An 11444-nucleotide genomic window follows, 5' to 3' on the forward strand; every position below is an offset into this window, starting at 1 on the left:
CCCCCACAAGAACCCCCAGGGAGGGGGGGGTCCCTGTGCCTGATCCTGGAGGCAGGAAATCTCAGCTCCATCCTTACCAGGAGAGCCCTTTAGATTACAGGCTATAGAATCATGACTGGATGTGTTTCTGTTTCAGACAGACGTTGTCAACACCATGTGTGGCTACAAAACAATCGACAAGGAGGTAACAGCCTAGAAACCTTTTGTCCCCAGAAATGGTGCTCCCTTTGTCCCACTCCTTAGCTAACGGAGGGCTTCTAGCGGAGGCTCCTGGCTACTCAGATTTCCCAACTCTTCTTGACTGGCCTCACAGAAGGGCCCAGGGAGCCCAGGGAGGTCACGTGTCCAGGTTTGCTGAGTACCTGCGCCAGGCAGGCTTATCTGAGGGAGGCATCGTGCCCGTCTGGGGTCTCTCCCGTGCTCCCTGCCCAGCCCTGGAGTTTGTTGACAGCTCACACTACCTGCCTGGGACCCAGGGGTCCCCCGGGGAAGGGAAAGTCCTTCTTGGGTATCCCCATGCCTCAACTTTCTGGGCAAGTCTATGTAGCCCCAGCTGACCTGCAACTTGCTAGATAGCTATATAGGCTGCCTCAAACTCACAGAGATTCCCCTGCCTCTGCCTCCTGGGTGAGCACTAGGATTAAAGGTGTGAATCGCTGTGCCCAGTCTTTTTTGTTTCTTTCTTTCTTCTTTTAATAACCCAGCGGGTCCAAACAGTCCTGCCCATATATGCTGTCCACAAATGATGTTGTCTTTATTAATTTACACATGTAACAAAGTTTTGAATGATGTTGGGGTTTTTGTTGTTTTTGTTTTGTTTGGATTTTGTTTTTTTCGAAACAGGGTTTCTCTGTATAGCCTTGGCTGTCCTGGAACTCACTCTGTAGACCAGGCTGACCTCAAACTCAGAAATCCACCTGCCTTTGCCTCCCAGAGTGTTGGAATTACAGGAGTGCACCACCACTGCCCCATGAATGATGTTGTTTTTAATAATTTGTACACAAAACAAACTTTCATGGCGAGGAATTTTCCACTTGTGGGAAAATGTAACATAGTAACTCTAGAAGCTTCCCTGTGGTCTAAACCATGTCAGTCCCCCCCCCCACACACACACACACATACCTGGAGTTGGCTATTGGCTCATGTGACAGTGTGAAACCCTGGGTGGCATCTGGGAGGCATGTGGACACACACTGCCAGTTTGAAGTAGTTCTCGCTACCAGAGCACTACCACCATGTCTCCAGTGCTGTCTCAGGAGCAGCACTTGAGAGACCAGAGCCACCTTCCCCCGATGACACCCTGCTCCCTCCCGCACAGCGCCTGAATGCACAGGACTTCATTTATGTGCGGGGCTGCACCAACGCTGTGCTGTTATGGTTCACGGACAACTACACCATCATGGCGGGCCTCTTACTGGGTATCCTGCTTCCTCAGGTGGGTATTCCTTGGCAACAGGCTGAGTTATGAAGGAGGAGGGTTCAGAGCCCCTGGGAGGGCTGGGGTCTGGAAGGAGGGCTCAGGGGAGTGGCCTCGGTGGCTCTCTCTGTGCTGGCTCTGCCTTCCCTCGGTGAGGTTGGAGTGACCGATGACCACACCCATTTCATGGCAGTAGCAGAAACGGAGGCTTCGAGGGGGTGAAGTGAATTTCCCAAGGTGCCCCTGGCTAAGGCGTGGCATAGCCAGGATGGAGGCAGAACCAGCATGGAGGGGCTGTGCTAAGGCACAGGGGCAGGAAGTCTTCACATTCCTAGGCAGGGCAGAAGAGCCCCAGCCTGGCGCTACCTGGGCAGCGGGTGCTGGGATGTCTTGGTTTCCCCAGCCCAGTTCCCAGGGACGGAACTGCCAGGCAGAGGTGCCCGTGTGCCCGCAGGCTCTCACGGGTTCCTCCTCTGTCCTCAGTTCCTTGGTGTGCTGCTGACACTACTGTACATCACCCGTGTGGAGGACATTATCTTGGAGCATTCTGTCACGGATGGATTGCTGGGACCCGGGGCCAAGTCCAGCACAGACACGGCAAGCACCGGGTGCTGTCTGTGCTATCCCGATTAGGACCTGGCCGGGCACAGCAGCCCTAGCCCGACTACTGCAGAGTGCATCGAAGTCCACACAAGCTGGACTGGACGAGTCGCAGCTCCTCTGCTTACCCACGGCACTGACCAAAGCCCAGGGTGGATGTGCCTGCGCCTAGTGTCTGATGGCCTCTCCTCCCAGGGGAAAGCTGAACCCTGCGGGGTCCCCGGGGATCACGGACAGCCCAGCTCTGGTTCTGAGCCTCAGAGGAAGAAGCTCGGGACTTAGCGTGGACTCTTTTTATTCTGGCAGTGCTATGACCAGTGGTCATTACGCCCCTTCAAGGGCAGCTTTGCAGTGATTTTTTTTTTTTTAAAGGCGAGAAAGAAGTGTGTCTGTCCTGTGGGGCAGGCAGTGCTGGGTGCAGCTCTGGTATCCTGCTCTAGATGTGAGGTTGGACCGTGTCTCAAATTCCCAGGTGCCTTGAGTCCTCTGTAAGGCTCCTGCTTCTCCCACCCATTTTCTATGTGGTTTTCTTTTATATAACCATGTTTTGTATACAATTAACAAGAAGTTCTGGCTACTCAAAAACTAGCCACTTCAACCCAGTCCACTCATCCCCTCCCCCTTAGTTCATTAATTGAACAATAAAGAGGTGGCTTTTTTGGGGGGTGGCCTTTCATTTGTCTTATTTAGAAGTCTCTTATCAGGTTGAAAAAAGGCTGCCCCAGGTGAAGATTGGTAAAGTTTGGAACGCTGAGGGCAGGGATGAAGTATTCGTATTTCACTCACTGGGGGAAACTGAGGATGAGTAGTAAGACCTAAGACACCACATGTAGAGAAATTGGTTACATGGAGAAGTGGCTGAATTCAGGGACCTGGAAGGATAACGGTATCTACTTGTCTACCGGTGTTATTGAAAGTAACTAGAAAGTAACAGTGGTAGGGATCTGTAGACTGTATACAGGGACCAGTGCCAAACAAAGCTTGGTGCTGGCCGCCCCCTGCTGGAGACAGCAGCCCAAGCGCTTGTCACCCCAAGCCTACCCGGGTTTCTAGGTTTTCTGTGAGATTCTTAGGGCAATAGCTATAAAGGAAGAATCTCAAACCAACTAAGCCTGGGGTAGGAAATTCCCCTAACCAGAAAAGCTTGGGTTCCAAATGAGGAGGGGTGGAGGCGGGACTTTATAAAGGGCACCATGACCATGAACACATCAGAGGCCAGTTGAAGCCAGCCCTAAACTTTTAGCAGACTCTCCTAGGTGTGCAAAACCATGCGCGGCCGGGGCTGCTGCTCCTGTGCTCCCTAAGGATGCTTCTGCCTATCACCGTTTGGTTATTGAAATGGGATCTCATGTAGTCCAGGCTGGCCTCCAACTCGCTGTGTAGCCGAGGATGACCTTAAACTTCAGATTTCTGTGCTCCATTCTTGTGAATGCTGGGATTCCAGGTGTGTTCCGCCACACCCCGCTTCCGGGGGCTGGAAGTTCTTTGTCTCTTTGGCCCCACTGAGCCCTTTGATCGGGACACTGGGCTGGGTGGTGGGCCTTCTGAGGGGACAGATGGCTGTGGTACAACAATATGGCTGGGACACTCAGAGGTGGCTTGGGACCAGAGCCTGGTGACTCTCATTCTCTCTCTGCCACCAAGGATGGAGGTGGTGCCTACCCAGCCCTGAGTCCCTATATGCCCTCTGACTGACAAATGCCTTTGCCTCTTAAGAAAAAACCAAACCAAAGAGCTTTGCCAGCCAGTCTCCGGGGTCACCTACCATGGCACCTCTGTTACCCAATGCCAAGGACACCATCTTGCCTCCTTGTCTCTCAAGTATAGAGAATAACCTTCAAGGGGCTGGAGAGATGGCTCGTCAGTTAAGAACACTGACTACTCTTCCAGAGGTCCTGAGTTCAATTCCCAGCGACCACACGGTGGCTCACAACCAACTGTAATGGGATCCGATGCCGTCTTCTGGAGTCTGAAGACAGCGATAATGTATTCATAAATAAAATAAATAAATCTTTAAAACAAAACAGAATAGCCCTCAAGACTAGTGCCTTTCCTCGTCCACGTAGGCTTCAGTTTTGAAGATTTTTGTTACAAGAAAAATTCAATAAGGGACGCTGGCTTCTTGTGAAAATTAAACAAAACCAAAACAAACAAAAAAAACCAACCTGTTCAGGAACCTTCCTTTTGAAATATACACAGCACAAGTAAATAGTAGTTTGCTGGGCGTGGGGGCTGATGCATGCCTCTAATCCAGCACTCAGGAGGCGGAGGCAGGAGGGTTGTGAGGTCAAAACAAAACACCTATGTAGGATTGTCCAGTGTCCCTGTCTACCTTTGCCTGCCCTTCTGTGGACCAAAAATAAACCCTTTCTTAAATTGCTTCTGTTTGGTGTTTTATTGTAGTGATGAGAAAGGTAAGACGGGAGTCTAGTATTTATGGAGACGAACACAGAGCCCTCGACATCAGGGATGCAATTTAAGATGATAAGCATATTTATTGCCCTAAAGACTTAGTCCTAATCTCTGCAGTCTCTTCGTCCTGCCACTGCCCGCTGCCTCCCAAGGCAGCCCCATCCCCCAGCTACGTTCTGACTCTCTGTGCTCTTCAGTCTCTTTTCTAAAGCGTTTACAAGAGATCACGAGATCTCTTTAAGGCTCTGGCTACTACCATTTAGCATAATTATTTTGAAAGCCATTCATTTTTGTGGCCAAGTTGTATTCTGTTGTATGGATACACCATAGTTAGTTTATGCATTTACAAATCAATGGCCATTTTTACCCTTTTTTGTTCTGTGTGTGTGTGTGTGTGTGAGAGAGAGAGAGAGAGAGAGAGAGAGAGAGAGAGAGAGAGAGAGACTGACTCACTATGTAGCCCTGACTGCTGAAACTTACCGGCCTCAAACTCAGAGACGCCCATGAGATCAAAGATATGTGTTGCTGTATTCAGCGACAACTTTATTTTGTTATTACAATGAATGTTTGCATATTTATATAAAAACATATCTGGACTGGCAAGAATGCTCCGTAGTTAAGGGCAACACAAATGGGAGGAGAGAGCCAGTTCCTGCCAGTTGCCCTCTGACCTACATCCACAAACATATATCATGTGCATGTATGCATACACACACCACATGCATACTCACACCACACACATGCACCATACACACATACACACAAACACCATACACATACATACATACATACATACCACACATCACACATACCACACACACCATACACACAAACACCACACACATACATATACACACACACCACACACATACATATACACATATACATACACACACCACACACCACACACACACACACACACACACACACTAATAAACTGGATTTTTAGTTTTCATATTACTGAGTTTGGAGAACTCTTTATATATTCTAGATCTAAGCTCTTTATTATATAGGTATAATTTGCAAATGCAGTCCCTCAATCTTGGTTTAGAACACTGGCTGCTCTTGCAGAGGAATCAGGTTCAGTCCCTGTATTTACACAGTGGCTCATGACTATAACTCCAACTTCAGGGGATCCAACATTCTTCTGGCCTCCAAGGGAACCTGCACAGGTTTGCACATACAGATTAGCAGGCACACACCTATAAATAAAAACAAGTTGCCCTGTGTGGCACATGCCTGTTGTCCTGGGTACTGGGCCTGAGGTAGAGGGGAGCTGAAGACTAGGAGTTTAGGAGCAGCCTGAGTAATTCTGAGGCCCTGCCACTTAGGAGGAGGAGGAGGAGGAGGAGGAGGAGGAGGAAGAGGAGGAGGAGGAGGAGGAGGAGGAGGAGGAGGAGGAGGAAGAGGAGGAGGAGGAGGAGGAGGAGGAGGAACCTTGTGACTGTCTTCCCAGCCAAGCAACTGTGATCTGAGGAACGTTATGCTGTGCTTTCTTGCAAAACAATCATCCCAGCTGCGTCCCCTAATGGAGGGGTGGGGTGGGGCCAGGAGCGTCTCACCGGGTACCCAGCCACTCCCTAACACCTGTGGTGAGCCAGCTAGCCGCTCTGCCTTAATTGCATTTGGCCGCAGGGTGGTTGGAGTATATAGGCTGAGGACTGGCGCTCCATCTATGCAGCCCTGGGTAAGTCACCATACCTTTTGAGTGAAGGTTTTTCCAGCCTTTTGCGGGGAGGAGCACTCACACTCCTGTAAGTAACCTTTTAGTTGTGTGTGCTCTGTAAGGAAGCCCAAAAACCTCACTGGTTCCCCAGAATGAACTTTGGTGAAATTCCCTCTGGGGAGGAAGTTTTGAGCCAGCTCTCGTGTGGCCAGGCCGTGAACCCTCCTGTAGTTTAAGTTGCACGGCTATCAGTACCCTACTGTCACGTCTGTATTCTTTAAGCAGGGATGACAATTTACCCGCAACTTCACAGATGGAGCTCCAGTCCTCCCACCAGCCCCTAGGGGGAGCCAGAGTCGCAGTCTTGAGAGCCCAGTCGGAAAACAAACGCAAACATCAGAAACGGAAGCATATGGCCATTAGGTGGCGCTGTCCCCACACACCCCCAAAGCCCAGAGCCTCCTCTTCACCCAAAAGGGCAGACAACAGGTGAAGAAGGATAAAACCACTCCAGCTACTGGAGTGTAAGGAGTCCTAATGAAATCGCTGTTGAGACTTAGTGGCCCAGGCCTGGGATCCCAGCACGTGGGAAATGGAAGCAGGAGGCCCAGGAATTCAAGGCCGGCCTGGGCTAACACATTGAGTTTAAAGCAAGCCTGGGCTAGACAAGACCCTGTTTCAAAACAAATTGTTGACTGCGCTAATGCATAGACCGACCAGGGAAAGGAGGTTATTATGGCTGGCTATTGTGTAGCAATGTGTCAGCCAGGCCAGGTGACATAAGTGACAAAGTCACGTAATCAGGAGAAATCAGAACCAGGCCTCCATAATGGTCCTGCGCTCCCTCCTATCCTGGCAGGGCACCTGGTGAATGAAGTTTCTCTCAGCCAGTGCAACCCTTGCCCCGTGTCACTATTTGATCACGAGAGGGAAGTCTGGGCCTTTGGGTATTCCCGAGAGCCAGGGAGGAAGAAGCTAAGGAGAGGGGTGGGGCTTCTCTGCCAGAATGAGCCCACAGAAGTATGTATTCACCTACTGACAGGAGGGTGGCCATCTTTACCTTGCCAGGATGACAGGAGACTAGACATGGAAGGAGGGTCCTCAGTACCTTCTCTCCCTGTCCTGTTGCCAGTGGCAGAATGCAACACACACACACACACACACACATGCACACTTGTGCATGTGCACACTCTGTTGTCTCCACAGAGCTTAGATTGTTCCAGAAACATAGCATACAGTCATAAATAGCCTCTGGGGCTTCTGGGATACAGTGGGTTAGCTGCATCCCATCTCTGACCAGCAGAGGACCAGGCCTTGCCAAATCTTGGTCTCTCTCCGAGCCTCTTTCTCCTCTCCCAAGGAAGCATCTGGGGTGTCTCAATGTGACAGCTGCACACATTAGGGTGCCTTTGCTGCTGGTGGCTGAGCTGCTATCCTCTCACTGGTCCTGTGTCCTCTTCTCCATCAGCCAAAATAGACGTTTGGGGCCTCAACCTCTAGAGGGAACCGGAGATATCACGTGACTAGAAAAAGCCTGGTTGGTCAGGCATCCACTGAGGACACTGAGGCTGTGATGGAGGTGGAGCTCGGAAGGCAGAGACTGAGCCAGGGCCTCAGGTGCCCTCTGGGTGCTGACCCGGCCGGCCATGGTTTATGAGTGCTCCCGAGCCAGGCATCGGGGCCTTTCAGAGTCACTTGGACTCTTCTGGCAGTCGGTCTTAGAAACCAGCTGTGACTGGAAAAGAGAAGTGAGGAGGGGGGAGAGGAGGAGGAGGAGAAGGAGGAGGAGAAGGAAGAAGAGTGTTTCAAAAGCAGAATGCAGATCAGAGCTTCCTGTTTCCTGGAGGATTCGAGTAGGACCCCAAGCCAAAGAAGAATCAGTAGGAGGAGAACGTTTGGCACTGCTGAGGACCAGGGACCTTGGAATTGCCACTTTCAATGGCATCTTGTCACCAGGGCAGCTCCAGAGTGTCACAGGATACTCAGTAAATACTTGACAGATGAATCTATGCCATCGAGTTCGCTGGCCAGTTTAGAATAGTTTGTATTTTAGACTATGTCACAGGTGTGAGGACTGGATCCCCAAACACACTCAAAAGTTGTATGGACGTGATAGTCGCCTGTAACCCCAGAGTATGGGGGCCAGAGATGAGGTATCCCCAGCATAAGCTGATTAGTTAGCTGCACCTGGAGCCTCTATGGGCACACACACACACACACACACACACACATTTACACTTGTACAAACTTATGCATCCACACATATGCAAAAAAGCATGCATGAAGACAATGTGGGTGCACCTATGCACAAGTGTGTGTGTGTGCATGCATGTGCATCACATACATGTACACACACAAATAAAGGCAATTCATGGTAGGGGACAGCAGTCAACAAAAAGTGTAATATTTTAGTTAAAATTAGACAGGGGCTAGGGAGATGGCTCTGTGGATAAGACGTACACTGCTGTGGCAGAGGACTTGGGTCCAGTTCCCAGCACCCATGTCAGGCAGCCCACAACTGTCTGAAACTCCCTCTCCAGCGGATCCATCCGAGGCACATTTCTGGCTCCTCCTGCATACATACACACACACACACACACACACACACACATGCATATGCACACAGTGCACTCTCACACACACACACTTAAATACAAATGTATATAAAAAAATAGTAGACCTAAATGATTGACAATCTGACGGAGATGTAGAGGACCAGCTGAAGAAACATTCCCAGCATCCAAAGGAAGAGGCTCTGGTGAGGATGGACCATCCTGGGGCAGGTGCTTCCTGCTCTGTTAGATACTCCAGATTAAAGAAACCTTAGCCAGAATAAACGTTGTCAAAGAAGTCAGTTCTTTACATTTTTAAATTTTATTCTTCTCCTCCCTCCTCCCCCTTCCTCCTCCCCTCTTCTCCTCCCCCCTATTCCCTCTCTCTTTCTCTCCCCACTGTGATGTGTATTGCCACCTCTGGTCCCAAGCCATGTGGATGCTGGGAACTGAACTCAGGACTTCTGGACGAGCAGCCAGAGCTCTTAACTTCGGACCCATCTCTCTGGCCCTCCCTGTGTAATTGCTAATACAATACACTGTGTTCACCAGCATTACCATAAGAAGGGAGAATATTACGTTAAGGAGTAGAAGGAGATATTTCAAGTCTCTGAGGGAGAGAGAAGGAAGATGGGGCCAGTGGGATCTTAGCCTTAACTCTATGACTTTGCTTGCTTCCTTCCTCCCATTCTCTTTCTTTTCTGAGTGTCTGTGCGCACGTACGTGGCTATCTGCAGAGACCAGAAAAGGGTGTGCGATCCTCTGAGCTGGAGTCACAGGCAGCTGTGAGTCACTCAATGTGGGTTCCAGGGAACTAAGTCCAGGTCCTCTGGAAGAGCAATATAGGCTCCTAACTGCGGAGTCATTTCTCCAGCCCCCAACTCTTTTATTTTATTTAACTTGGAAACAGAGCTTGGGGTGTGGCTCAGTTGGTAAAATGCTGGCCTCGGGCGCATGAAGCTCTGGCATTAATCCCCAGCACTGCATAGGCTGGGGACGGTGGCACTTGCTCACAATCCCAGCATTCAGCAGGTGAAGGCAGGGGGACCAGACAGACAAGACATTTAAGTGAGCATTGAGCCATTCAGACTACTTAGAGATGAGACTTTCCCAACAGTTTCCTAGGACTTTGTATGACTTGGTTGTTTCAGTAAATATTTTTACCATGCTTCCGTAACTTTATTATTGTGAGTGCGTGGTGTGGGGCAGGGGCCTTCATACTGTGGAGCAGTAGGAGGAGGACAACATGGTGGGACCAGTCTCTCTTTCCACCTTTATACAGGTTCTGGGGATTGAACTTGGGTCCTCTGACTTGCGTGGCAAGGACTTAGTCAGTGAGGGTCTTGTCACCCACAACTGCTCTGTTGCTAAACTCTTTGGACGACAGCCTTCTCTGACAGGTTTCTCCAGTCCATCTTCTTTGGGGCTGCCTCGCTATGGGTATTCATGCTTAAAGCTCTCTCCGCCGTCTATATTGTAAGGCAAAATGAAGGCCATCTAGTCGGTGACAATCAATTCTGACTTTACTCTTCTCTTCCTTGCCCACTTAATAGACCGTTTGTTTCTGAGAATCATTTTCATCTATATTAATAAACATCACCCCAACAGTTCTGGTTGTCCCAAAAGCTAATCCCAAGGCAAAAGAGGTGGATCAGGTGGGAGGGTGTGGAAGAGGCACTGTGGGCTGTGGCCAAGTCCGTCTTTGCGATGTCTCACCAAACCAGAGCCATCCAGGAGGAGGGAACCTCAATTGAGAAGATGCCCCCACCGGATGGACCTATGGGCAAACCAGCAGGGCATCTTCTGGACTGATGATTGGTGTGGGAGGGTTCAGCTCACTGTGGGCAGTGATGTCTCTGGGCTGGTGGTCCTGGGTTCTATAAGAAAGCAGGCTGAGCAAGGTGTGGGGAGCAAGCCAGGGAGCAGCAGTCTTCCGGGGCTCCTGTTTCACCAGGTTCCTGGACTGAGTGATATGGGCTCTAAGTTATGAGATAAAATAAATCATTTCCTTTTCAAGTTGCTTTCAGTCATGGTGTTTTGTCACAACAATAGAAAGCTAAGTGAGACAAGGGATCAACAAGATGGCTCAGTAGGTAAAGGGGCCTGCAACCAAGCCTGAGGACCCGAGTTCAATTCCTAGGACCCACAGGATGGAAGGAAAGAACAGATTTTTATACAAGTCCTCCTCTGACCACCACCTGTGCTCTGTCTCTCTGTCTCTCTCTGTCTCTCTGTCTCTCTGTCTCTGTCTCTGTCTCTCTCTCTCTCTCTCACACACACTTTTAAAAAGATAAAGGAACAGAAATAAAGATATTGCTATAAACAATAAAACCATGCCAGAAAGCATACCTCAGTAAAGACACAAAACTTACAATTATTTTCTCAAAGTGGTAAAACATACATTAAGAAACTGATACAGACATGTAATGACTAAAAATAAAGATTATAAAAGAAACCCAAAAAACAGTTCTGGGCCACTGTGCTGGCTAATTTTATGTCAATTTGACACAAGCTAGTATTATCTGAAAGGAGGGAACTTCAATTGAGAAATGCCTCCATGAGATCTGGCTGTAAAGGATTTTCTTAATTATTTATTAATGGGAGGGCCCAGCCCATTGTGGGTGGTGCCATCCCTGAGCTGGTGGTCCTGGGTTCTATAAGAGAGCAGGCTGAGCAAGGCAGGGGAAGCAAGCCAGTAAGCAGCACCCTCCATGACCTCTGCATCAGCTCCTGCCTCCAGGTTCCTGCCCTGTTTCAATTCCTGTCATGGCTTCCTTCGGGAATGAAGGTGATATGG

The 11444-nt window shown here is 49.6% G+C and overlaps 1 protein-coding gene across 2 annotated transcripts in view; it reads left to right on the forward strand.

The window, feature by feature from the left end:
• The window catches only part of Tspan15 (tetraspanin 15), a 44919-nt gene extending 40522 nt beyond the window's left edge, over positions 1–4397 (forward strand). For both annotated transcript variants that reach the window (XM_052164015.1, XM_052164014.1), the window contains 3 exons: positions 137–184; positions 1319–1435; positions 1901–4397. In XM_052164015.1, coding sequence (XP_052019975.1) covers positions 137–184; positions 1319–1435; positions 1901–2050 — 315 coding nt within the window. In that variant the 3' untranslated portion in view covers positions 2051–4397. The remainder of the gene's footprint in view (positions 1–136; positions 185–1318; positions 1436–1900) is intronic.
• Positions 4398–11444: the final 7047 nt, after the last annotated feature.

The sequence above is a fragment of the Apodemus sylvaticus genome, chromosome 19, assembly GCF_947179515.1.
Source record: "Apodemus sylvaticus chromosome 19, mApoSyl1.1, whole genome shotgun sequence".
Lineage (NCBI taxonomy): Eukaryota > Metazoa > Chordata > Mammalia > Rodentia > Muridae > Apodemus > Apodemus sylvaticus.